The sequence below is a fragment of the Macrotis lagotis genome, chromosome 7 (assembly GCF_037893015.1).
Source record: "Macrotis lagotis isolate mMagLag1 chromosome 7, bilby.v1.9.chrom.fasta, whole genome shotgun sequence".
In the NCBI taxonomy this organism is placed as follows: Eukaryota; Metazoa; Chordata; class Mammalia; order Peramelemorphia; family Peramelidae; genus Macrotis; species Macrotis lagotis.
The window spans coordinates 201,358,421-201,386,048 of record NC_133664.1 but is presented as its reverse complement, the minus strand read 5'-3'; the positions used below and the strand labels follow the sequence as shown (position 1 = coordinate 201,386,048).

General features: G+C 42.6%; 2 protein-coding genes across 4 annotated transcripts; one reads left to right on the top strand and one right to left on the bottom strand.

The window, feature by feature from the left end:
- Positions 1-134: 134 nt before the first annotated feature.
- Positions 135-14,860, bottom strand: USP5 (ubiquitin specific peptidase 5). 2 transcript variants are annotated; one of them, XM_074194501.1, is made up of 20 exons: positions 14,638-14,860; positions 11,234-11,359; positions 10,716-10,782; positions 10,385-10,515; positions 10,089-10,234; positions 9,615-9,799; positions 8,980-9,074; positions 8,358-8,551; positions 7,556-7,627; positions 6,980-7,067; positions 6,728-6,853; positions 6,169-6,322; positions 5,704-5,878; positions 5,213-5,301; positions 3,524-3,715; positions 2,845-2,988; positions 2,620-2,765; positions 2,120-2,273; positions 1,642-1,726; positions 135-957 (listed from the first exon to the last, which is right to left on the bottom strand). In XM_074194501.1, exons 1-20 carry the CDS (start codon positions 14,746-14,748, stop codon positions 864-866), a joined length of 2,574 nt encoding a protein of 857 aa, XP_074050602.1. In that variant the 5' UTR covers positions 14,749-14,860; the 3' UTR covers positions 135-863. The 2 variants fall into 2 exon arrangements, with proteins under 2 accessions (XP_074050602.1, XP_074050603.1); XM_074194502.1 differs by having other exon boundaries at positions 3,593-3,715.
- Positions 14,861-15,215: 355 nt separating this feature from the next.
- On the top strand, positions 15,216-18,733 carry CDCA3 (cell division cycle associated 3). 2 transcript variants are annotated; one of them, XR_012470177.1, is made up of 7 exons: positions 15,216-15,748; positions 15,887-16,038; positions 16,662-16,806; positions 17,293-17,592; positions 17,742-17,845; positions 17,949-18,204; positions 18,622-18,733. XR_012470177.1 is itself a non-coding variant. In XM_074194499.1 (6 exons), exons 1-6 carry the CDS (start codon positions 15,715-15,717, stop codon positions 18,096-18,098), a joined length of 885 nt encoding a protein of 294 aa, XP_074050600.1. In that variant the 5' UTR covers positions 15,216-15,714; the 3' UTR covers positions 18,099-18,600. The 2 variants fall into 2 exon arrangements, 1 of the variants encoding a protein (XP_074050600.1); XM_074194499.1 differs by lacking the exon at positions 18,622-18,733 and having other exon boundaries at positions 17,949-18,600.
- The last annotated feature ends 8,895 nt before the right edge of the window (positions 18,734-27,628 follow it).

Below are 27,628 nucleotides of genomic sequence, written 5' to 3'. Positions count from 1 at the left end.
CGAGACTGGGAAGCCTCAGACAAAAGCCCACTGGCCGACTGAAGCCAGCATGCCGGAACGGTAAGGGATGGCCACTTCTTAATGAGGCCTTTTTCTGAGTTCAAGAGAGGATGGCAAGAACACCAGTTCCCAAATTGATGTCACCACAATTCACCCTTTAGACTTTTATTCACATCTGGTGTTTTGGCATTTTCTAGAGGAGAAGGATATGGGGGAAAAAACTGGTAGCATAGGGATGGGGACAATTCCCCAATATCCTCCCACTTTTCCTTACCCTATCCAAGAGGGAAGAACACAATGATGGAATATGGGGAAATGGGGGGGGGGGTGGAGTGCAGAGAGACAGAATTGCCCCATCCCCAAACCGGGATGCAGAAAGTCAATCTCTCTCTTTCACACACACACACACACACACACTCTCTCTCTCTCTCTCTCTCTCTCTCTCTCTCTCTCTCTCTCTCTCTCTCTCTCTCTCTCCCCCCCCCTCTCTGTCTCTCATCTCTTGAAGGGCCTGAGCAAGGTTATACAGAGAATCAAAAGCATAGTGGTAAAGGGTATGGAAGAGGGAAGGGGAATTGAAGGGGAACAGAAGAGATCTCCTTATAGACAGTAGGTTCATTCCTCCCCTCCTCTCTCCCTCCCCCAAGTCTGTGGGGATGGATGGCCCCTGCATTCCAGCTTTCCCCTTAACTCAGCCAGTCCCTCAAGGTCTCCAGCGTGCTATAAGGGATAAGAAGAGAAGGGGATCAAGGAAGAGAATCGGGTTCCTTCTCTTGTCCAGCCCCTCCTCATGCCAGTTGGTCTGTGGTGCCATTGCTGTCTGGCCTCTTTTTTTAGGAAGAGGTGAGGCAGAGTGCAGGCTCTTAGCTGGCCATCCTCTGGTAGAAGTAAATATAGCCCAAGTCCTTGGGTGGTTTCTCTGAGGCACAAACTTTCTGGTCATTGTAGATGACCCACCTAGGAGATAGAAGGAAGAAATGGATGAACTGGAGTCCTAATGCACCAATTCACTTTCTGATCCATTACAGGGGAGTCAGTGGGACAATCCCCAATTTTCTCTGCCTAGGTTCCAACTAGATTTTACTCTTTCTAGCAAGCACAGCTCCACAGCCAGGGTCTACAGTTATGACAAAGTACTTTATATAAAACCTTCTGTCCTTGGTTCTCCTATAATAAATGATCTTTCAGCCCTAGGATTCCCCCATCCACCCTTTATTATGATCAATTAAAACACCAACAAGAACATTCATGTTCAAAGAACAGGATGGGATGTAAAATCTTGTACTCATTTATATTTAACATAATTGTAATGGAAAGCCCTACCTCAGTGTCCCTTCTGATTTTTTTTTTAGATTTTTCAAGGCAATGGGGCTAAGTGGCTTGCCCAAGGCCACAAGGCTAGGTAGTTTTTAAGTGTCTGAGGTCCGATTTGAACCCAGGTACTCCTGACTCCAAGGCCGGTGCTCTATTCACTGTGCCACCCAGCCGCCCCCTTCTGATCTTTCATCTGTGCCATTTTTAAATGTTTCATTAAAGCTCTTATCTGGGAGCTTTTCTTCCTGGCACTATTATAACTTTCCTTCCTTCCATCCTATCCCTTTTCCCAAACCATTCCTGCTTAGACACCCAATAGTATCTCACCTGCCCTCCTTCTTGATATGGCAGACATAATGACCACACATGGTAGAGGTGCCCATGTGACTGATGAAGGCAAAAAGCTGATACTCTAGGGAAGGAAAATTTGGGGAAGAAATAATAGCAAAGAATCAGAAGGAGGAATAATGGGGGAAAATTGCAAAGACATACTCCCCAAGACCCCTCCTTATAGAGAAATTTCCTATGTCCCATCCAAAAGGTACAAAATTGAGACATAATTTAAAAGAAAGTCATTGATCACGTGAAGGATCTAGGATTAGATTAGCTTCCAAACCATCAACTCATAATAATGATAATAATAATAATAATAAAAATAATAAAAACAGGCTTAACTTCAGAAAGAGGGGGAAGCTTTTAGCCCCAACAAAAGGTAGAGAATTTCTAGTAGTGAGAAATGGGGTAGACACTAGAGGCCAATCTTAGACTAGTAACACAGCCCTACTTTCCCTATGGAGATACTCACTTCCAGGACCATCTCGGACTTTAGGCCCCACAGGCACAGACTCAGAGATGGAATCTGCAGCTGAGCGCCCTTCTGAAATGTCCATAGCGGCCTCTGCATCCAGATCATCAATGTGGCTAAAAATCCAATCCACAGCCCGTTCAAGACTGTTGTTCTGGGAGAGGAAAGATAAGGTTTTTTTCCAAAATTACATGGCAAGGATTATAATTTACCTAGGAATACTGAGCAGAGATAGCTTCAAGAGCTCCCTTGGTACAAACAACTTTCATTTCTTCTATTTTTTTTAAAATTTTTTCAAGGCAATGGGGTTAAGTGGCTTGCCCAAGGCCACACGGATAGGTAATTATTAAGTGTCTGAGGTCAGATTTGGACTCAGGTACTCTGACTCCAAAGCCGGTGCTCTATTCATTGCGCCACCTAGCCACCCCTTCATTTCATCTATTTCCCACATTCCCCTCTCCTCCACTTTCCATCTCCCCACCATTGAACTCAGCCTGTACCGTAGCCCGAAGTGCTTTCATGGCCTGGTCCCGGGAGAAGCCCATGGAAACAATTGTAGCCACACAATCTTCTGACGGGGGATCAGCCACTGTGCTGGTAGAGCCAGGACCACTGGAGCCAGGCAGGACAAGTGGGTTTGCAAAGTCTGTGGTGGGGATATGGGGTTAGAATGGGTCAAGAATCCCTATTCCTCAACCCGTAATCTTTTATACCTTCTTTTATACCTGGATCATCCATATGAGACATGACCCAGTTCATAGCAGCTTCAGCCCCACTATTGCCAGTGTAGTAGACAGCTTTGCGGCACGCATCCATGGGGAAACCCATCTCCACCAGCTGGATGATGACAGATTCATCGAGCATGGGTGCTGTGGTGGGCAAAAGATAGATAAGATGTCATCTAGCTCCCTGAACACTGCCTGCCCGACAATGTCCCAGGGTCTTATCTCATCTTCTTCCTCTTCCCTGTACTCTATCCCTAAACTTGAAAAACTCACACCAACTACTGTGGATTCAATATACCCTACAAGAATAGAAATCAAGGTGATTCACCCCCCCCACCAGCCTTCTGAGCCCAATCACAGGGGATCCCTATTTCTAAACCATGACTACCTCCTCCTAATTCCTTCCAAGGCAAGGAAACCAGGCACACAATAGAATAGACTTCCATTCATCCAAAGGGTATGAATGGGAGATCTGGGGTATCTTCATATCCCCTTCTAAGAACCAAGGGATAAGGGGTTCTCTAACATGTGGAGGAAAGGGAATACAAACAGGGAGGACTGACAGGCAAAGTACAGAGAGGAGGAAAGGGCCAGGGAGGGGGCAGGGTACAGCCTCCTTTCCCCGCTTCCCCCCCAAGAGCAAGGTAAAGAAAGACAGGCAGGAAGAAGAATCACTAACATGTTGGAGAGGAGAAGTGAGGGGAGCAGAAGGAGTCTTCATCTTCGTTTCCATAGAAACCAAGGCTACCTTTGGGTTCATCTGGGGTGACCAGGGGTGGAGCAATGTCAGGTAGCTCCTCCTCTCCAGGCTGCAGCCCTGACCCCCGAAGCTGTGAGATATCCAGCTCCTCGGGCATCTCAATGGATACATCTGTAACCATGAAGGAGGTGAGTGACTCCTGAGCTCTGCCATCAGTTTAGCCTCAACAAGTCCTCTGGGGAACTCAAGTGTTTACCCAAACACTGGAACTACTTCTAGACAAGGACCAAATCAAAGTGAACCAGAGCCCAACATTATGGAAAAAGCCTTGGGGTCAGGAACCCTTCATTCACCTCTTGGTTTGTTCTTTAAATGGTAGTTACTTAATGGGATTCAGAGAAAGATTATCTGTGAAAAGAGATCTAGACTAGAATTATATATACTTAAGCATTGGAATGGACCTTTGAGGTTGTCAGGTTAAACCACGCCACAGTGCCCAAACATTTGTAGGGACAAAGGAGTGCCTAATTTTAATGAAGTTATCAACAGCTCTCTGTTGGGAAATCTTTTCTTACCTGCCTCCCTGTAATTTCTACCCACTGATCACAATTTTGGATCAGTCTTTGGAGCTACGCAAATGCATTTAATTCTCTTCCTCTTTGACAAGTCTTTAAATAGCTAACACCTCCTAGTCTCTTCAGCTGTGCCACATAAAATGACAACAGGCTGCTTCACCACAGCAAAGACCTTATACAAAGTGTAGAAACAACCTTCTGTTTTGTCAATCAGGACCCTCTGAGTCTTTCCTTTAATCCATAACTTTTTCCCCCCTTTTTTGGCAAGGTAATGGGTTATACACTTTATCAAGCAAGCTGCCCCAAACCCTTAATATTTCACAGGAAATTTTTTTTAAAGTAAATATTAAGGAGACAGACATCAGTGTAGTGGAAAATGTAATGTTTTGTATCAGAAAATCTGGGTGTAAGTCTCAATTATGCTACTATTTGTGACCATGAGAAAACCCCTTTCTATCTTTGATCAAAGTTTGTTCATTTTGGGGGTTGGATTTGATGATTTCTTAATATCCCTTCTAATCCTAAATCTGTTTTTCTATAACGTGTTTCTAAGTTCCTTCTCCCATACTTGTTATGTTCCAAAATAGTTGTCTATCTCTTTTATCCCCTCATTCTGGCTCTGTCTTTCATTCTGGTAGCCTTCTTTGACATATTTTATATCTTTAAGGGCATCTCCAGTCTTAAAACTGAACTACGACACCATTTTCTTTGCCACCCTATCACCCTAGACTCCATGCCTAACTTTTCAATTATTTTTAATTGTTCTAGCAGCACTTAAAAATGCCTTATTGAAGGGCAGCTAGGTGGCACAGTAAATAGAGCACAGCCCTGGAGTCAGGAGTACCTGAATTCAAATCTGTCCTCAGACACTTAGTAATTACCTAGCTGTATGGTCTTGGGCAAGCCACTTAACTCCATTGCCTTGCAAAAAAAAAAAAAAACAAAAAAAATGCCTTATTGATGATATTTTAAAAATACAAACATTGTCATCACTTCCTGATGATGTCCCACCACCGAGGTCCTCACAACATAGTAGAGATATTAAAAAGTAAAACCAAGTAACACAGTGGCTAGGTTGGACAAGGTTATATACCTAGCTTTTTGGGTACCCAGTCCAAGCCAAAGGTAAACTTCTTTATCTGGATGACCAGGTAGTCAGGGAACGAGGCAAATCGTGTTGTCCTGAGGAAGAGAAAGGCCTTATAGATGAGGAATCCCAGATTTTCCCTTATTTCTGGGACATTTCTTCTCTCAAGTTCAGCTCCTCTTGGGCAGCTGCCTTACAAAATGCCTTCCCTCCAAGAAAGCTGCTAAAGCTTCAGAGGGCTGAGAACAATAGACCCCAATAGTGTTCATTCACATGGTTGAGCTAAAGGTGCCCTGGCTTTATCCCTGAATTCTGTTTCTGAGAAACCATACAGAAAAAGATGAAAACATCTGACTTGGGTGTGCTATGTGCAGACATAGGTACTTCATGCTGGGGTCTTAAGGAGAAACTATCCATCCATTGATTCTAAACAGGAATCTCAGTGATCAATAAGGAGTCCCGGGAGCAGCTCATGGGCCCAAAGCAAATGAACTCACTTGACAGCTACAGATTTGGCTTGCAGCGCTGTGCTCCAGAAGTCATCCACTTGTTCAGGGACCCCAAAGGCCTCCAGGCAGGAACTGAAAGGCACCTGGGCCCGAACCAGCTCTGGCAGAGGCTGCTTCTCCTCTTCTGCTTGGCGTTTCTTCTCTTCATATTCTAAAAGCTCCTCTGGGGGCACAAAATGAGCTGTCCTGGTCAGTCCTGGCCCATCCACCTCAATGCCTGTCTAGCTCCCCACTCCATCAAAGCTCAAGGATCCACCAGAGAAGAAAAACAAAGGAGCTTGAACTCTTCCTTTCTAATAGACCCTAAACAGAATATTGTGGAAGGTTATTGTGCCTGACCCCAATGACCCCCCCACCCCCCACTTCAATCACCACCTGTCCTCCTCAGCTGCCCCCCCTCACCCCCAGCCTCCAGGTCATGCTACTTCATTTGGATCTCCTGCCAATCTCAACCTTTGTTAAGGGCTGCGTCCATGGGCACTGGTAGCTGCATGATATAGTCCACTCGCTGGGTGTACTTGACCTTCTCTGTGGCCAGGCACTTGATCTTCTCTTCCACAAGGAATCGGAATACTTCATTTGGATTTTCTGAGCTTCGGCAATTCCTCTGAAGGGAAATGGGAAGGCAGGGAGGAGGAAGAAGGATTTGAGGGATCCAGGAGAGGGAATGAGGGCCTAGAGAGGAAAGGGAAGCCCACCATGGCCTTCAGTGACACCAGGGTGAAACAGGAATCTTCCTTAGTAAACCCAACCAACACTGGAAGGCATCCTTTTTTTTGGGGGGGAGGGGTAAATGGTAACTCTTGTCAATTAAGCTGTACGGTCCCTGACACCAGGAAACCATATATTCCCCCTTGGCTATTCTTCAGGTGCTCTGGACAAAAGCAGTACTGCCAAGTACTGCTTATAATGACTGACAGGAAGAAATAAGAAAAAGAGTAAATGTCTTAGAGAAGGATTACCTTGCCCACCCTCTGCTTATTTTCCTCCCTTCTCCAGGGCCCATTTTTACCTCAACCATATTTATAAAATGAAGGAAGAACTCCTGGGCATCCTGCTGTCGATTGGTGGAAAACTCTGGGTGGCCTTTACCAATAAGGGACTTGAACATTCGTGGGGCAATGCCATCCTGAATTCCCTGGAAGGCCCAGAAAAGTAGTTCAGTTGGTGTTTGAATCACATGTTCTACCCTCCAAACTAAGAATTTTCCATAGACCCTCTCAATTCTAGAAACAGACTAAACAAGGGAGAGAACAAAACTCACCTTCTGCTCTGGCACCTGTTCCCCATCTCCAGATTCTGGTACAGGTTTGGAGTACTCTCCTGAGAGCAGGCCATGGCCCAACTTGGCTCTAAGATAATATGCAAGTGTCAGTACCAGGTCCCATCTGAGTCTCAAGCCTAGGAGCACCTACTATTTTACTAGTAAGGGGCACCTTACTCCAGGGTTCTGAAACCCTTAAAAGGGGCAGGGTGGAATGGAGAAAATAAAAGGTCTAGGAGCCAGAAGATAATAGCATGAGTTCCTCGTTTTCAGTAGCTAGTGATCAGGATTAAGTCCCTCAACTTACCTAGGCTGTAAAATGGGTATAATATCTGCTCTACCTAATTGAAGTATTTTAGAAACTGTAAAATCCTAAATTAATCCATTTTTCTTGGTTCCCTGTTATTGGTCTCAGCAAGAATTCTATCACCTCAGGACACCTCCAAAAGTCAAACTAATATGGTAATCCTCCTCACCCTCCCTGTCTCTGTCATGCCACTCAATCCACAGGAGCCACAGCAAAAATCTAAACCCAGGTTCTTTCCATCCCCTCCACCTCAGGGCTCAGTCACATACACCTGGGTGCTGAAGTCCTGGGTAGGATCCGATGGTGCATTCTGGAAGATCTTCTCCAACTTGTCCACATACCTAGGGGCCAAAAGAATGCTTACAACTCTCCAGTCCAAACCAGGCTAAGGGGAAGGTCAGTGATGACCAGGGAGCTAGAGAAAGCTATGAGTTCAAAGGAAGCCAGATATTCAAAAGGAATTCTGTCCCAAATTAGAATGGATCTTGGAGCCCAGAAAAACTCCCTAGCAGGATAGGAAGCCTTTCCTAGTTTCTCAATGCAAGGTAACTCTCTGGCACCCCCCCCCCCATAAAGAGAAGAGGGGTGAAGAAGATTTGGGACTGGGAATCTACATATATATATAATTTATACCATATTAATCTGTATTTGTTGGTATGCTGCATTATAAATGTTTTTGAACTGTTTTTCTTCTTTTTCTTCCAAATTAGACTGTAAATTTAAGCCAAGGACTTTGTCTTAACATTTCATCTTGTAGCAAGCCAACCCTCTCACCCTTAGGTTCTCTTAAGTACAAAAATAAGATGGAGGGGTTGTATGGGTTTGGGGAAATTACTAATCTTATTCAATTCTATCCTTTTATAATGCCTGGGGTCTGTGGGAGTCCCAGTAAACTTCTGAGGAACTATATTGAGATTTGGATATAATGCAAAGCAGTGGGGTGGGGCTGGGGAAACAGAATAATTTGAGGAAGGAGAGAATCAAGTAGGTTATGAAATAGAAGATGAGAGATTCTTAAGTCCAGAACCTTTAAGCAAAAGTCAAATAAAATTGGGGGAGGGGAATACTCACTTCCTCTGGAAGTCAGGGATACTGAAGAGCACCTGAACCACCGAGTTGAGGTAACAGCTATTGCCTAAGTTCCGGATGCCTGTGTAACTGGGGCCATAGAGGGGCTTGAGCTGCACACCTGACTCCTGGATCAGCTCCCATTCACCAATCCGCTGGTTCATGTCTATCTCCAGCTCTGTCATTGTTTTGTCTGTCTGGGGTGGAAATGGGCAAATCAGGTTTGGGACCCATGATCTCAAGTTTAACTTAATTGAGCCAACTATAGCACATAATATAAGTACTACACATATGAGCTCACAAATATCTGTTGAATCTTAGTGACAAATCCATCTCATCCAACTGTTTACATGGTCATGTCATCTACCTCCTTGTGAACCAAGGAATGAAAAAGTCCTGATCCTAGACAAAAGCTCTTAATGGGAAATCACAAACCCTGCTCAGCTAGTGGAGGTGGATGTCCCAAAAGCACTCAGTGATGGTCAAAGAAGACCAGATGCTAAGGGCCAATTATTGTCAACCCTTACCTCTGTTAAGGGCCTGAATGCATGAGTCTTCCTGTGGCTGCAAACTCTGGGGAGAAGTGGGGGTGAAGGAAGGGAGGGCAAGGAAATAGCTTGCTCACCTTCTGCATCTTCAGCATGTCAATGCCAAAATGGGAGAGGTGTTCTGCCAGATTGGGATCCAGGACCATGTCATCTTCATCATAGGAGTAAACATCTAGGCACAGAGGAAGGAATAATGTTCTTTATGGGGACAGTCTATCTGATCCCAATCCCTCTTAATTCCAAAGGGGATGCCCTCATGGGATGGAACAACAAAACTTATTCAGTTCTCACCCTTCCAGAATCTCAAGTTGGCTAGAAAAACATTTTTTAAATGCTTTTTATGTGCTAAGAGTTGGGGTTAAAAAGAAAGATAAAAATAGCCCCAGCCTTCAGGGAGTTCACAATCTAATGGGAGACAATATGCAAACACGTATTCACAACTATAGATATATGCAGATCATTTAGAAATAATCTCAAGAGAGAATCATTAAGAGGGGCTGGGGAAAGGCTTTCTATAGGAGTTCGGATTTAGTTCGAGACTTGAAGGAATCCAGGGAAGTGAGGAAGTGGGAGATAAGGAAGACCTAAAGGTCTAAAAGTGAAAATCACCTGAGCCCCTGCTGCCATTTCCTGAGTCACTACAATAAAGGATGTGACAACTACAGGCAGTTGAAGAGGTACATACGAGGAAGGTGGAGGGACCAGACCATACCTGCACCATCAGGTGTGATAGTGCCCAGTTTGACTGCCAATGGGTACCCAGTTTCCTTGTAATGTTCCACTGCATGGTTGTTGCCCCCACTGCCATCAAAGTATCGACGACCACAGAGTATGGAACCATCCGTCATGTTGAGCCACAGGTTTTCCCGCATATCACACTTGGAACATTTCCAGCCACTGCCAAAAACAGATCAGGGAAAAAGCTAAGCTTTCCCTCTGAAACTATAATATAGATGTGGCAGTCCAAATCTTCCTGCCATCAACATTAATTACTTTCTCTGTTCCCAAATGATTTTTCATACAATGAAAATAACCAGGACTTAGGCAGGACATTTATTCACTCGTGATCTCCTCTTTTGACCATAGATGACCCTTCTCCCTCAACCAAATCCAAAACCAAGAGTGCCCTCTCTTTCCCCTAAATGCTAGCTACACCGTTGGTGGAAATCACAGGGCTAGGCCTTACCAGGGAGGAATTCGGGCAGGATTCTCCAGCTGCTTGAGATTGAAGGCGTGCTTGGAGACTTGCCGTACCTCTCCATCCCAAGCTTGCACCTCTTGTTTCCGTGAGGCAGAATCTGCTGACAGCAGGGCCTCCACTGCACTGGTTATCTGAGAGGGCAGATAGAAAGGCATTGACATCAGAGGAAGAATTGGAAACCTAGCTCTATTTGCTGTTCTACCTTTGTCCTCCAGCAACTTTCCCCAGTTCCTATCTCCCACCAGCCTTTTTGGTGCCAAGGTGGAGAGGGGTGTCCATACCCGGTCTCTGGCCATCTCAGGCAGCCCTCCCAGCCCATCTCGAGCAATCTCCAAGTAGTCTGGTAAAATGACAATCTTCACATCTTCATCATATTCAAACTTTTCTGTGATGTCAAACCCACCTTCCATACCTAGATAGGCAGAGAGGAGAAGAGGGCAAATAAAGGGAATAATTGATCCAGAGGAGCCTAAACCCTGTCTCTCCTGCCTGTTAAGTTTTCACTTCTTCCAAAATTGAATGAACCCTTCCATGGAGGCAGAACTCATGGCAATGAGAAAAAATGGGTCATAGTAAGAAAAAGAACAAGGGAATGATGTGCAGATCACTCACCAATAGCCAGACGAGTTGGCTTCTTCCTAGGGGGATCTCCAATACCTGAAGTGGTATCATCCTCTTTCTACAATGAGGCAGGGAGGACAGAATCAATGCTAGGCCATAGGAATAAATGTACTGTGTTGGGAGAAATTCTGAGAAAAGAACTGAACTGAGATGGGAGAAAATAATGAAATGTTGCAGGGAAAAATGCACTGAATTAAAAATGAATCAGGGCAGGTAGGTGGCACAGTGGATAAAGCTCTGATCCTGGAGTCAGGAGGACCTGAGTTCAAATCCATCTTCAGACTCTTAATAATTGCCTAGCTGTGTGACTTTGGGCAAGTAACTCCATTGCCTTAAATAAATTTTAAAAAATTAAATAAAAAATGAATCAACCTCCCCCCAACAAGATAAGGCTAGCAGAAAATGCATTGAAAATAATCCACTGAAAGAAATTCAAAATGCTAGGCTCCAAGTTCTACAAAATTCCATTTGGAATGTGCCCCCACCCAGCTCACCCTCATCCACCTTACCGGACGTCGGGTCCTTTGGAGATGAAGGTAAACCCGCTGGCCAGTTCTGCAATAGTGCTTCTCTACATACTGCTTCCCAAAGCCCAGAAAGGTATTCATGCAAATGTAGAGACCACCCTCAGACTCCTAGAGATGGAAGATAGGAAAAGAGGCCGGTGAAAGCTGGCCAGACAGGTTCACCAAAGGGATAAGATCCATATTAAGAGTCTAACATTATTTAACTCAACCATGCTATTTTTAAATTTATGTCGGACAAGCATTTGGGCAGGGTGGAGGGTGTTAGTTTTTAAACAGTAACCCAAAACAGTCAAATACCAAAAAGCCATAATGGTCCAGTTAAATAAACCTACAAAGATTAGTATTTGCAATAAAAGAGAATATGCTTTTTCAAGTATCAATATCTGAATGTTTTATATCCTTCAAAATAATACAATGCATTTTAACATTACATTGTAAACAGATTACAACTGAAAGAAAAGGAAGCATCAAAGATACTAAAATGCATTATTAAAATGTAAATATGTAAACAAAAATATTTTTGAATACATGTACATATTAAATACAAATATTTAGAAAGATAAGAATAGATATGAAACAAAATATTGTTTCCTGGGGAAATTATAAGTTTTAAAAATAAGAAAAAAAATGGAGCCTACTTTTTTTATCTCGGTGCTTAGTTATTCAAGATATTAGAACATAATTATTACATTCATCTGCATGGGTTTCTCCTTTACTTAGCTAGCTATAGAAATATGAATGATACAGATACATTCTAATTCCTATTTGTCATTTAAAACAAACATACATTGAAGTTGTGCACAATTTGTCTTTAACAATCCACATTTATATATATGTAGCCAAAGCAGTTAATCTAAAAGTTAATGCAAAGACATTATTGCAAAGAAATCTGGAAATATGGAGGAGCTACATTCCAGAATGACTACAGAATTCCCTAAGGGAAACAAAATGAACAAAACCTACTGATTAGTCAATACTACTTAAAAGTCAGAAGTAGGAATGCTTAAGGAAATAAAATGAAGCTTGCATTTTATGCTAAAATCATAAGCAAGAATTAAAGTCTAATTTAAAAAATTTTCAACATCAGTGTAGAGAAATGCTTATGACATGCGCTTAATTATGATCCTTCATTCCATTTCAAAGCTTCCAGTATTCTTAGGAGTATGTCTCAAAATGGTTCAGATCATCTTGGACTGGGTATCAACGAAAAGATCTCTGTCTCTATACATTTCTTTTTCTCTAGGGACAGATAGGAGGGCAGGATAGATTAGGGAACTAGTTCTTTGGAAGGAAGATAAGGTTCAAACTTATGAGGAATATGACCAAGTAAACTATATCACGAAGAAATTCTATAGAGAATTTTTACTTTTACAAAGAACTAGGAAATCCCAGATGTTCAGAATCTGAATCTTGGGCAATCTAGCATTCCTATTGAAAAATCATCCCCTCTCCCATAGAAATCACATCCATTTCCTTTACTGAGAAGTCAACAATATATCCACTGGAAAAAAATATTAAGTCAAATCTCCAGTTCAATCTGTTCACACCTAAGAAAGAAAAACAGGTTTCCCTTGTGATGGAGAAAATGGAAGAGGAGACTGGGGGTGATGACAAAGTATACTTACACCCTGGAGCAACAGGTGTCAACTTCCCAGAATAAGGACTTCTAAAGCCTTATAAAAATCTCACATTACAAAGAATAGGACACCAAGGAAAATCCTAGGTCCTCACAGAGATCTGAACCACCCCTAACGCTGTACATAGTTCACAATGTTCATAATAGCATTTCCCATAAACCCTTTTCACCCTACCCCAAATGGGGACACCAAACATATTCAATAAAGAACCCACCGTACTCAATCCAAGTAAGCCACATTTGCTCAGGGTGAAGGAAGCTTTATTAGCTCCCTCACCTAGAGCTGCTGCTTGTTCCTTAAGAGAAAAGCCATCAAAAGGCAGATAGTGCCCTTCTATATTTTTTTAAGGCATCAGGTACAGAATTGGATAGAAGTCAAAGAGAATATAAAGGGAAATTTATCAGTCTCTTTCAAATGCTGAAAACCTTTGAGAGTGGGCTCTGCTCAAACCATCAATTCAATAATAATTAAGTGTTGCCATGTGCAAGGAGTCACTTATGCTAGGAACTGAGGATATAATGGCAAAATAAAATCAGTCCCGAGGAGTTTATCTTCTAACAAAAAACATAAATATACACACCCTATAATTTGAAGAAGGAGAGAACCAACAACCACAAGCAAGCACCATACAATGTATCATTTGATTTCTGCCCTAGAAATGGAAGTCCTTGCTTTCATAAAACAAAAAGCGCCTCTAGAGCTCCATTCTGAAGCATCTTTTCCCCTCACAGAGCAAAGCTCCAGGGGAAGCAACATCACGGTTCTGAAGGCCTTCCAGCATGGACAGATCTGGCTGAACCATCCCAGGGTAGGCCCCTGCAACTACATGGAAAGGGAGGATCCCACCCAGTTTACTACCCTCTAATGTTAAGTTTGGACCATCAGACTATCGGACATCATAGCCCAATGATTTCTGTTCCTGTATTTTCTCTGCTTCAGAATGAAATACAGCAGGAAAAGAGGCGCTGGGGGATGAGTATGGAGCATGGCGTGTGGGTGGTGGCTCTGTGAAGTATCTAAGCCAGGGCAGCTGAGTGAGATTCGTTTGCATTTCTCCAGGCAAGAGCCATCTTTCGGCACCCTCCTCTGTGCCTTCTGGGGGGCTATGCATGACAAATCTACGGGTCAGTGAGGGGGAACGAAAGGAGTGCTAAGATGACTTTTTTTTGGCAGTAGATGGGCAACACAGCCCGAGTGTGTTTGCATTTTAAGATTCGATCGCAGCCCCTCCCCAAGAGGTGGCAGCTCCTACTTAGCCCTACCCATCACTGACCCTAAAGTGAGTAAGCACCTGGAGGAGGCGCAGTGCACCCTAGGAACTCCCCCAAAGGCAGGCCGGGGTGGGTGGGAGAGGGGGGGGAAGGGAGGGATGGGGGAAAAAAGCAAATCTTGCACCAGACTACCACTCCCAATGGGCCCCACGCGCCTAGCCAGAACGTTCCAGCCGGTCACCAAGAAGCACTCGGGGGATGTAGTTCTTTGGCTAGGGTGCACCTGAGGCTTCCAATGGCAGAAAAAGGAACAGGCGACTACAACCCCCAGAGTGCTCCACAGGATAAGGGAAAGGAGGAGTGGGGAAGGTGCCCTTGGGTGTGGTAGTCGCCTACAGTCCCCATGTTCGTGCATTTTAAAGGCGGAGGAGGGCGCGGAGGACTACAAATCCCATAGTGCCTCGCGATAGCCCGTTCGTGCAGGCCCCGGCAGAATGACCAGGACGATGCTCGCCGCAGGCATGGGGAGTGGGCTTACCGGTGTGTCGAAGGAGAAGGCGCATTCGTCTTTGTGAACTCGATCTCCGGCCTTGGGGACCCGGATAGTGGGTAAAACAGATAGTAGCGCTTCCTCACTCAGCTCCGCCATGACACCCGGCAGCAGCGCTTCCACACAGAACAGCTCCCGCGACTCCCACGGTTCCTCGCCCTTACTCCCTCAACCAATCCGTAAACCACGCCGTGCGCACGCGCACTAAAAAGAGACGCGCGAGCCTGGCGGTTAGGTAAAATTGCTCTCCCTACTTTCTTTGAAAGCCAATGAAAAACGTTTCTACAGCAATTGACAGCTGGATTAGCCAATCGTCGACCCCTCTTGAGAAAGAACGCTTATAGGAGCAAGGCCGGTAGCGAACTTTTTGCTCGCCTGACTATGCTACCTCTGTCGCCCCCTCACGCGCCTTCAGCTGACCAATCCAAGCCTACTTTCCAAGTGATTGACAGGTGTTTTAACTAATCATTCCGTGAAACGTTTCCTGGGAATGGTCTAATAGGAAAAAATGAAAGGACTAGGATAGTAGCTTTCATGGTATTTGAAAAGTATTTTTTTTAATAAGAAACCTCAATGTGGAGATAAATGATTGATAATTGCCCTACTCAATGACTGCTATTAGGTAAATTCTTCTGGGGAAGGGGAGGGATAGAGAAGCCACCAATCTGTCAAAGCTTGTCCTAAAGTCTGGTCATATTTTACCTAAATTTTTTTATTATTCCAATCTTCATTAAAACTCAAATGTTTTTTTACTATTCCGTTCTTCATTAAACACTTTTTCAGGGATGCATGAACCAAAGGGAAACCCATTTTATTAATCAAAGGTTTCCCAGGAGACAGAGTTTAAGGACTTTGGAAACGAGGGCTTTCTAGACGCTGGTCCTATTTTAAATGCCCATTGGCCCCTGTGCTGTGTGCGACGGACACCTCCTGGGCCCAATGAACGTCTGAATTAGCAAAGGGCGTCTAAACGTAAGGGAGGATGACCCCGAGGATCAGCCAATCAGAGAGAGCCAGGGGGCGTGGCGGGAGGTTTGAAACCCAACTTTGAGGAGTCGGGAGCGAATGTTAACAGATCCGCCAGAAAAGCCTGAACCGGGTGAGTGAGTTGGTTCTCGGAGCTGGGGAGGCACCTCCCCGCCGCTTCCCTGGGGTCTCCACTCTGGGGAGTCACAAGTCAGAGGTCAAAGGTCAACTCCCCGCCCCTCGGTGCTGGGGGTCCCCTCTCTCCTCGCAGGTCCTCCCGCCCGAGCCGTGAGGATGGGGTCGGCCAAGAGCGTCCCAACCGTCCCGGCCACCCCGGGCTGCCCCGCGCCTCGCAACAAGCACCTGGCGCACGTCACAGACCCGCGTTCCCCCAGCGCCGGCATCCTGCGCACCCCCATCCAGGTACCGGGGTCCCCCGTCTGGGGGGAGCACCCTGCCCCACCCCGGAGTGCGGCACCCACCGAGGCTCGGCGGGACACGATTGCCCCCGGCCAGGCCGACCAGGGAGTCACCCCTGGGCCTTTTCCGCCCTCCCGGAGCCGGGTACCCCCACTGGCTTTGGAGGCGCCAGACCCGGGTCTTAGCCACCAAAGTTCCGAGATTTGCAGGCTCTTGTGACCTTCTTCATCATCATTATCCTCAGCGTGGCTGACGTTTGTATGGTGCTTACTGCGTGCCAGACACCGGCCTAAGCAGTTCACAAATATTTTACTCGATCCTGTCAACAACCCTGAGAGGTTGGTGCTGTTCTTACCCCAACTGGCACATAGAAATTAAATGTCTCCCCCTAGGGCCATACAGCAAGCAAGCGTCTGAATTCCGTCCCCACTGCCAACAGCTTGCCCCTGGTGACTACAAACGAGTCTCCAGAGCTCTCTCTGAGCCTGATTTTTCTCTGTATTTATTTATATGCTAAGGAGGATGGTAATGTGAATTGTCGGTTAATGCATTTGTATTATTGGGGATCACAGGAGAGGAGGTAGAGAAAGCAGGGGCCACCCCAGGGTTCTATATCATATTGGCAGGTGAAGACCTCACCACAACCAAGTCCCTCTGCCATGGAACAGCAGCAGGAAGTGGGGACCAAGGCTATGGAGCAACCCCAGGACTCAGATCCCCGTTCTCCCTCGTTTGGTATTATCCGAACACCCATGAAAACCAGCACAGTAGGTTGGTATTGCATCCAGGACTAAGACAGACCTGTTTAGAAAAGGTTCTTTCCTGTAAAACTATTCCCACAAGCCCCACTTGTGTTATGTGCTATTCTTTTCTAAAGAAACCAAGATTTCTCTCTTCCCTCCCTTCTCTCAATACCTTTTCCTATCCCATAGATTTTTGTCCCTTGAAAATTGGTTTCTAACCTTTGAGTTCTTAATCTGGGATCTGTGAACATTTTATTTATTATTTTTTCATGTGTGAACATTTAATTAACATTTTTGAAGGCTGTATTTCAATATAATTGGTTTCTTTTGTAGTTCTATATATATTTGATTAATAACTCTGAGAAGGGGCTTCATAAGCTTCACCAGACTGAGGAAAAAAAACTTTAATATCTCTGCTCCAGTGACTTTAGAATAAGACTCTTACCTTCTTTGCTCTTTATATGTATCTGACAGAGTCTGGAAACAATTCTTAGCTCAAACTTGTCTCTTCTAGACCCTCTCAACCAGCTGGTAAAGCAACTTAGTGAGGCCTTCGGGGTTGAAGCCTCTAAATCAGAGCATTCCACTGAACTGGCCCTACCTGTGAAGCTTTCATCACAGCCTGAACAGGACCTGTCTCTGGATACTCCACTAGCCCTTGAACACCAGAAACTATTGACCTCCCTGAGCCAAACTGAGGTTTCCCGCAAACAGGCAAATCCTACAGAAGTAACAGAACAGCCTCCAGCTGTTCGAACGACCAGCCAGGACTCTGACAAGTTCTTGAGAAGCTCTGATACTCCTTGTTCCTCAGGTACAAGACACTCGGAGAAAAAGTAGCAAACAAGTTTTCCTTCAGAGGGAGAGGCTCCTTAAGTAATGAAAGGAGTGATCTACATTGGAGGTGAGTATATTTAGGACAGTTCTGATTTTGATCTCTCCCTTCACTCTACCACCATTCAGGTTCTAGGCCTCCTAGAAGGAAGCCCACTGGCAAGGTCCTAGGGAGATCACCACTCACCACCCTGCAGGATGATAATTCCCCTGGTCCTCTAATGCCTCGGCAGGTAAAAGTTGTGGGGAGAAAGGGGGTTTATGGAGTAGTCTGGTCCTTAGCAGAGCATCTTTCTCAGGAATTGCTGCTCTTGAGCCTCCCTTCTTCCCTTATAGAGTAAACGCACCACAGTGCTGAATGAGAATGTGGGAGAACGCAAGGAAGGAGCTATTTTGGGAACTGGACACCCTCTGAAGATCACTGGACGGGCCTGGGATCAGGGTCACAACAAAGAAAACCAGCATTGTCCCTTGGTGGAGAACTAGAACCTCATTCTCTCTACTCCTGAAATGATGCTGCTTCATTTTATCTCCTCCCTTAATAGCCCAGAGATGGACCTATTCATTCATCTTGCCTTCCCACAAAACTGAGGTAATCCCTTCTGAAAAGAGGGCATCTTTTGTCAATCGTTATCTCTATGCTTCCCTTATCTCTGCAGTCCAGATAATTCCTTCATCCCCACTTGGACAGTGTGAATTTGATGTATGATTTCTTTTATATTAAAGAAAATGTTAAAAAAAAAGTTAAAAGTAGTTATTGAAAGACTTAAGCCTTGGGCCATAGGGAAAGTGACCTAAGGAAATGGAGAAAAGTCAGGGAGTCATCCAATTAATATAATGAAACTAAACTATTTAGTGATTAGGAAAAATCATAAGTGTGTTACCATACCAATCTCAATCATGATTATGAAATCATCCCATAAGTACCATTTTCTATGCTTACTTTCTCATTATAAAATAAGAAAATTCATATTTTAAAAATTTTTTGAGAAACTATACATTTTTCAAGGATATTCTTGAGAACATCAGAATGAGGAGCAAGCAAGCTTTCACAACTTTCTCCAGCAAGATCACATCTTCACAGTCATAGCTGATTAAAAGGATTAAAAGGTATAAAGATAATTGAGTCTATTGTGAGTATTGATTTATTTTTTTAACAATTTCTCTCAAAATTCAAACAACATTCTGATCTCTTACAGTATACATTTAGAGACAGAAACTGGGTTAAAATATATTTAATCTTCATTCTTCTTGACTTCTGCAGCACATAACATAGCTGATTACTTCCTTCTGGATATCTTCTTCCCTCTAGATTGTGTGACACTATTCTCTTCTGGTCAGCTATCTGACCTCTTCATGTTGTACTTAATAACCATAAGTATCCTCCATTGCTTTTAAGCCCAGGGTCACACAGTAAAGTATGAGACCAGATTTGAACTCAGCAAGATGAGTCTCTCTGACTCCAGACCCAGCACTCTATTGCTTGTACCACATCACTGCCCCAAGAGATAATTTAGTCATTACCAAAAAGCCATGCTGTCTTGAAATGCCAGACCTATCTCCCTACTCCCCCACTACCTCCAATCCTCATGTAACTCCATCAGCCCAAGCAGAGCCATCCAATACCACCCATTTCCACACTTCTTTGGGTTTAGAAGATGAGAGATATTGAGGCCTACCCATTAGTTACCCACCTAGCCTTCCCTTTTCAATAGAACTCTGGAAAGACCTCTATCACCTTTTTTTTTAGATTTTTCAAGGCAATGGGATTAAGTGGCTTGCCCAAGGCCACATGGCTAGGTAATTATTAAGTATCTGAGGTCGGATTTGAAGCCAGGTACTCCTGACTCCAGGGCCGATGCTCTATTCACTGCACCACCTAGCCACCCCAGACCACTATCACCTTTGCTGTAGCTGGCGGAGCCCTGTTTTCCCAGCTTCTGTGTCCAAATATGTCCCAGAATTCCTCACTTCAAACTCAGTCAAAGCCCCAGTTAATACCACAACTTACAAGAGTAGTGCAAAAACAGATTCCCTCCTTTTAGAAGAAGGCCTAAAAAAAAATAAAAATAACTAAAAAAAAGAAGGTGGCCTGAGTAGAGAAAGTCCTCTATCAGACTCATTTCTACATTCAACCAAACTCCTGGATATTTCCCCACTAATTCTGCTAAAAGACTTAAGCTTCCTTTCTGCAGTTCCCACTATTCCCACCCCACAAAAGAAGTGGAATAATCACCAGTTCCATTACTTTCAGCCACCAAACAGGACCTCAAGGACCTCACTTTGTTCCCTACCCTGGCCCTGATCAAAGTCCCTTCTCTCTTTTGATAGTCTAAGGGAAGTGGGAATTCTCTTTGACTCTTCCTAGTCCCTGGCCTAAGTAGAAGGGAGTCCCCTATCCCCCCCCCCCCATGCCTACATTTTATAGGCCAACTCTTTTAGCCCACTCTTGAATCAAAGAATAAGTAGCAAAGTTTTAAAAATTCACAGAAGCTCAGAACTGGAAAAGATCACACAAAAGCTCTATAGTCAAGAATCAACCTTTATAAGAATCCCATTAAATTTACAAATAATCATTCAGTTTTGACTTGAAGACTTCCACTGAGAGGGAATCCACTATCTCCTGAGGCAGCCAATTCCATTTTAGGATATTTTAAAATGTTATGTTTTTTTCCTTGCATCCAACCTGAACTTATTGCTTTGCTGTTTCCCCCCAGTTGTTCCCACCTCTGTGCTTAAAAACTAAGCAAAATAAGGTCTATTATTTTTATTCCTTATGATAGCCTGTCAAATACTTGAAGACAACTATCAGGCCCCATTTAAATTTTCTCTCTGGTCTAAACATCTCTGGTCCGTCCTCCAATTGTTTATCACACTGTATAATCTCAAGGGCTTTTACCATCCAGATTGCTCTCCTCTAATCATTTTTCAGCTCCGTGTCTTTTTAAATTAGGGCCACTCATCTCAACAACTTGAAGATTATTTCTGGGTTCTAAAGGGTTTTTTTTTTGTTCCCCCACCCCTTTCAATTATACGTTTGTGGATAGTCCCTCCATTCTCTGTTCTCATCAGATTTTTAGGATATTGTGATCAATTCTGGTAACCATGGTTTAAGAATCAAACAAATACTTATTAAGCATCTGTTATGTGCTAAGCACTGTAATAAGTTCTGGAGGATACAAAAAAGGCAGAAGACAGCTCCCTACCATCAAGGATTTTATAATCTGAATATCCTTTTTTTTTTAAGTTTTTTTCCAAGGCAAATGGGGTTAAGCGGCTTGCCCTAGGCCATACAGCTAGGTAATTATTAAGTGTCTAAGACCGGATTTGAACCCAGGTACTCCTGACTCCAGGGCCGGTGCTTTATCCACTACACCACCTAGCCACCCCTAGGATTTTATAATCTTAAGAAAAACATGGATAAACCGATGAGTGTCCAGAAAAGGACAATAAGGTTGGTGAAGGATCTTAACGTAGCTGGGTGGTGTAGTGGACAGAGTTCTGAATTTGAAGTCACAAAGTAGACTTTGAGTTTTAATCTTACCTTAGGCATTCAATAGCTGTGTGCCTATCTGTAAAATGAGAATAATTATAGTATTTCTGTCTCAAGGCTGTTGTAAGGACTAAATGAAATAGCATATATAGGGCTTTGCCAACTTTAAAATACAATATAAATGTTGATTTTACTATTATTAATTGACCCAACTGAGAATAGCTAAGGTTCTGGTGGAGAGGAACAGATATGATAGCTCCCTTTAAATATCTGAAGGACTATCATGTGAAAGAAAGAGTATGTCCTTTTGGCCCCAGATGGCAGAACTAGAAACAGTGGGTAGAAGAAAAGAAACATATCTAGATTTGACATCAGGAAAAACTTCCTAAAACATAATTGTCCAAAAGTGCAAAAAACTTCATTAAAAAAGTTGATCAGTTCCTGCTTATATCTCATCCTTACCTAGTGGCCATCACCTCTCCATTCCTTTGGCACTTACCAAGAATGAGAAGGAAAACATTGTATGCTAGAGTATAAAGGGTATTGGACCTAGATTCACATTCCATCCTCCGTCACTTACTAACTATGTAATTGGGAAATATTTAGCAAAATGAATAAAAATACAATAAAATATAGATAAGATTACATTACATAAGATTACATAGAGCTGGAGCTCTATCCACTGCACTGCCTAGCTGCCCCTAAGATTACATTTTAAAATTAAGTTAACATGTAGCCATCAATTACCCTTGTGTGTGGATTAATGGACTCCATTTGAGTTTGACATCATTGGTCTAAACTGGAGGTACTTGCTTTGAAATAATGCAAATCGTTTGAAGAGACAATGAACTAGAGTGTAAAAAGACAGAAAAGAATTCTCATGTAGGTGGAGGATGGAAGTCCTTGGGCAAGTCACTGAACCTCCCTCAGCCTCAGAGAAAGGAAGGACTATCAACAAATGTATGATTGAAAGAAATGGGAAAAACTGATTAAGTCTGTTCATTTTAAAACCTTCAAGGACTCAGAAATAACATCCAAGTTGTTGAGATGAGTGGCCCTAATTTAAAAAGACATGGAACTGGAAAATATCCAAAGAGCGACCTGGATGGTAAAAATCCTTGAGATTAGACCATATGTGCATCAGTTAGAGGAACTGGGGATGTTTAGAGAGGAGGAAACTTAAATTGGACCTGATAATTGTCTTCAATGATACATGGAATTCTTTCTTCACAGGTTGGTTAGGGTGTACAAATGAGATGTAGCTCAGGAGGATTCATTTATGCAAAGCCCTTGGCAAACCTCAAAGCTCTATAAAATGATTAGTTCCAGCTCTCTTCTTGGGTACTCTTTCCTTTCTTTCTTGTTCTACTTTTCAGCAGTAAGTCTTTCTATCCTCCATCTTCCAGAGATAACATGAGAATTCTTTTCTGCCTTTTTACACCCTAATTCATTGTCTCCTCAAACAATTTGCATTGTTTCAAAGCAAGTACCTCCAGTCTAGACCAATGATGTCAAACTCAAATAGAGGATCGTTAATCCACACACAGGGTTCCTAATGGCTACATAGTAACTTAATTTTAAATATTGTATTTTTTTGTATTTAAACTGAATTCTTATCTAAATTTTATATTTTTATTTATTTTGCTAAATATTTTCCCAATTACATTTTTTTTGTAAGGTAAATGGGGTTAAGTGGCTTGCCCAAGGCCACACAGCTATTAAATGTCTGAGACCAGATTTGAACCCAGGTACTCCTGACTCCAGAGTGGGTGCTCTAGCCACTACGCCACCTAGCTGCCCCTCCCAATTAGATTTTAATCTGTTTCAGGTGGCACTAGGTTCCATTGTCATTGTCTGTGAGAGGAGTTGGGGATGGGGTTAACAGCTTATACCCTAGACCTTTCACTCTGTTTTGGAGGACAGAATTTTGACATACTAGATTTTACACATGTTAGGGCAATTGTACTAGCAGAAACAAAGTACACTCTTTTCAGATCATAGCAAAAATCCCATACTTTCTTGAAGCAAGGTCTTTTCAGCCTCCAGTCAGACCTACTTGTTTCTGAGGATGGAAGATGAAATGTTGCAAAGGGAGAAAGGGAGGAGGAGATCTGTACATCTTCCCCAAATGGTAGACTCTTGGAAAAACATGACAGATGAACACAGGGATTTGGATCCATTCTACATGGTTGTGAAAAAAAGGACCATCGCAATCTTGGAAAAATCAAATTTGTGGGTGACTTCCAGGAGGATGCAAAGGTATATGTTGAAGATTTGCATGCAGGGAGTGGTATAAAAGATGTAAGCAGAATTGATCAGTAGAGTTTTCCAATCAACTTAATGAGCTTACTCAGCAGGCAGAATAAATTTAGGACTTTTGAAAGAGCCTCTTTCTGTTGTTTCTGAGTATGGATGTGCTCACTGACTCCTTAGGAAGAGGTAAAAAATAATTACTGATTAGAATTACAGACATTGGCTGATTCTGAGCTATCCCTTGGTGTCTTCAGTGAAACGAGTTTCAGTGACTGGAGCTGTCCCTCAAACGATTTGTTTGGCTAAGAGCCCTGTGAGAAAGGATACATTAGGCATTTAATCAGCAGCAAGCATTTATTAAGCTCCTACTTAGTATCCTACAGATACTAAGAGCCTAAAGACAAAAATGAAACATTCCTCGTACTCGAGAAGCTTCATTCTCTCAGAGAAGACATCATATATATGCATTAAAAAAGTGCAAAATAAATACACAGTAATTTTTTTCAGATGAAGGGTGCAAGTAGCTAGAGGAAATCAGGAAAGACCTCACCTAGAAGGTAGAATTTTTTTTTGATACTTAAAGATTTTATTTATTTTGAGTTTTACAATTTTTCCCCCAATATTACTTTCCTCCTCCCACCCCCCACAGAAGGCAATTTGCCAGTCTTTACATTGTTTCCATGTTATACATTGATCCAAATGGAATGTGATGAGAGAGAAATCATGTCCTTAAGGAAGAAACATAAAGTATAAGAGACAGCAAGATCAGACAATAAGATATTAGGTTTTTTCCCTAAATTAAAGTTAATAGTCCTTGTTCTTTGTTCAAACTCCAGTTGTTTCTCTGGATACAGATGGTATTCTCCTTTGCAGACAGCCCCAAATTGTCCCAGATTGTTGCACTGATGGAATGGGGGAGTCCATCAGGGTTGATCATCACCCCATGTTGCTGTTAGGATGTACAGTGTTTTTCTGGTTCTGCTCATCTCACTCAGGATCAGTTCATGCAAATCCCTCCAGGCTTCCCTGAATTCCTATCCCTCCTGGTTTCTAATAGAACAATAGTGTTCCATGACATACGTATACCTCAGTTTGCTAAGCCATTTCCCCATTGAAGGACATTTACTTAATTTCCGATTCTTTGCCACCACAAACAGGGCCACTATGAATATTTTTGTACAAGTGATGTTTCTACCCTTTTTCATCATCTCTTCAGGGTATAGACTCAGTAATGGTATTGCTGGATCAAAGGGTATGCACGTTTTTGTTGCTCTTTGGGTGTAGTTTCAAATTGCTCTCCAGAAAGGCTGGATGAGTTCATCCAGCTCCATCAGCAATGTAATAGTGTCCCATATTTCTCATAATCCTAGAAAGTGGAATTTAAACTAGGTTTTGAAGGAAACCATGAATTCTAAAATGAATATGTATATGTGTATTATGAATATAAATGGAACTCTATGTGTGAAAAATGGCAAGGTCATTCTGACTGTGGTCTGCAGGATGAAGCAAAGGTAGGTGGGGTCAGGTTGTGAAAGGCTTTAAAATGATTTTCTTTGAGTCTCAGTAAGTGACTGAGGTTAGATTTGAACCCAGGTCCTCCTAATTGCAGGCCCAGGGATTTAGTCACTGTTCTGCCTTGCTGCCTCACTACCTTTGTATAGGGAATCACTGGAGTTCATCTAGTAAAGGATCAATGTGGTGAGAGCTGTGCTGTAGAAATCTCTCTTAACACTTCTAACTTCTTGCATGGAGTTAAGCAATCCAGTTTTCTTACCCCTATTCTAACAATGACTTTAAAATAGTATTTGAAATAAGATTCTATAAATCCAAAATACAACTGCAATGACTCAACTCATTCATTGTTGTTTATGACCCCAGGGTCTATATCACACCAATACTGTTTTGGGATTTTTCTTGGCAAAAACACTGGAATGGCTTGATATTTCCTCCTCCAGTAGATTAAAACAAACAGAAGTTAAGTAATCTGCCCAGAGTCACACAGCTAGTAAGTATCTGAGGCCACATTTGAACTCACTTCTTCCTCTTTCCAGGCCCAGTACTCTAAAAACATCATCCAAACACCTGCAGGCAATAGGAAATGGGAACCTCTAGAAAAGTCAGCATCTATAGTAGCCTTCCAGCACATGAGAGACAGGTGTAGCCAGCCAGATATTCTAGTTGGATGCTACTCACAGGATGGACCTTATAAGTGACCATCTTGGCCAGAAGTATTAAATGATTTTTCTAAAGCATAAAGAACATCCAGTCAATTGATTGAATGATGTTTGTCCTTCATTCTCAAAGAAAACCAGGACATCAGGGAGGTGTTGCCATAACATGCAAGTGAGTTGGATAAATGTGGTGTGCAAAATGAACAAAGTCACCAGCCTCACTTTCTTCTCTGGAGCCATGAGTTCAATGGCCAGATATGGATCAGAACAACTAGAGATGACCCCTGAGCACAGTGGGAGACCTTGGGCTTTTTAAAACAAGGTCTTTCCCAAGTCACAGATTGACTGAGATAATGCATTCAGTGATTAAGATCAGTTCTTAACAGTGTGTCTGTGCTCAAATTAGTGCTTAGACTAGGACAATGCAGGCTCTTGGGCTCCAGGATACCTAGTCTTTGTTCTGAGATTCCTGTTGAGCCAGCATTTGAACTTGAAAGGGGGGGGGACCTAAACCTAAGAGATAGAGGCCCTCTTCTAAGGGTGCATGACCAGGGTCACCCAAAAATATAGTAGGGAACAAGGCCTGGCCCTGGCACAAAATTCCAATAGCTAAAGAGTTAAGTAAATTGAATAAGACACTGCTATTATAAAAATTTATAGGTAGAAAAATATTTTTAAAAATCCAACAATGAGGGGCAGCTAGGTGGCACAGTGGATTAAAGCCCGGTCCCTGGAGTCAGGAGTACCTGGGTTCAAATCCGGTCTCAGACACTTAATAATTACCTAGCTGTGTGGCCTTGGGCAAGCCACTTAACTCCATTTGCCTTGCAAAAACCTAAAAAAAAAAAATCCAGCAATGAAATACTCCATAAAAGCTATTTTCAGACACTCAAATTAAAAAAAAAAAGATTTTCTACAAGGACTACGTGAACACTTGGAAGAAATGAAGCACAGATTAGAAGGAAAAATAGATTACTAAGATCAGATAGTGATAAATCTTACCCATGTAATAGGTAAGATTCCATGAATCTTACAGATTACATGAAAATTAGAATAGAAAAACAAAAATCAATGATTCCAAGAAAAAGAAATATTAGATCAAATCAAGATTGAAAAGTAGAAGATAAAAGATATTTGATATATAAAACAACCTAGAAAACAAGGAGAAATGATTTTAAGAATCATTAGAACTCCCAGAAAAATGACAAAAAAAATCAATAATTGAAATCATAAATGATTTATTAGAACCAGAGGGCAAAGTAAAGACAGAAAGAATCCATTAAGCACTTCCTGAAAGATACCTCGAAAAGAAAAATTGCTAGAAATGGTACAGCCAAAATCCAGATTTATGTCAAAGAAAAAATATTGCCAAAAATAATAGTTAATCATGCTAAGTGTTCTACAATTTTGATCATATTTGATCCCCACAACAATTCTGGGAGGTAGGTGCTATTTTCAAACAATCAGAAATAAAGTTTATACGCCCAAAGGGCAACAAAAATATGCATACCCTTTGATCCAGCAATACCATTGCTGAGTCTAGACCCTGAAAAGATGATGAAAAAGGGTAAAAACCTCACTTGTACAAAAATATTCATAGCGGCCCTGTTTGTGGTGGCAAAAAATTGGAAATCAAGTAAATGTCCTTCATTTGGGGAATGGCTTAGCAAACTGTAGTATATGTATGTCATGGAACACTATTGTTCTATTAGAAACCAAGAGGGATGGGAATTCAGGGAAGCCTGAAGGGATTTGCATGAACTGATCCTGAGTAAGATGAGCAAGAACCAGAAAAACACTGTACACCCTAAGAGCAACATGGGGTTGATGATCAACCTTGATGGACTCCCTCATTCCATCAGTGCAACAATCAGAGACAATTTGGGGCTGTCTACAATGGAGAATACCATCTGTATCCAGAGAAACAACTGTGGAGTTTGAACAAAGACCAAGGACTATTTCCTTAAATTTAGGGGAAAAAAACTGATATCTTATTGTCTGATCTTGCTATCTCTTATACTTTATGTTTTTCCCTTAAGGATATGATTTCTCTCTCATCACTTTCCATTTGGATCAATGTATAACATGGAAACAATGTA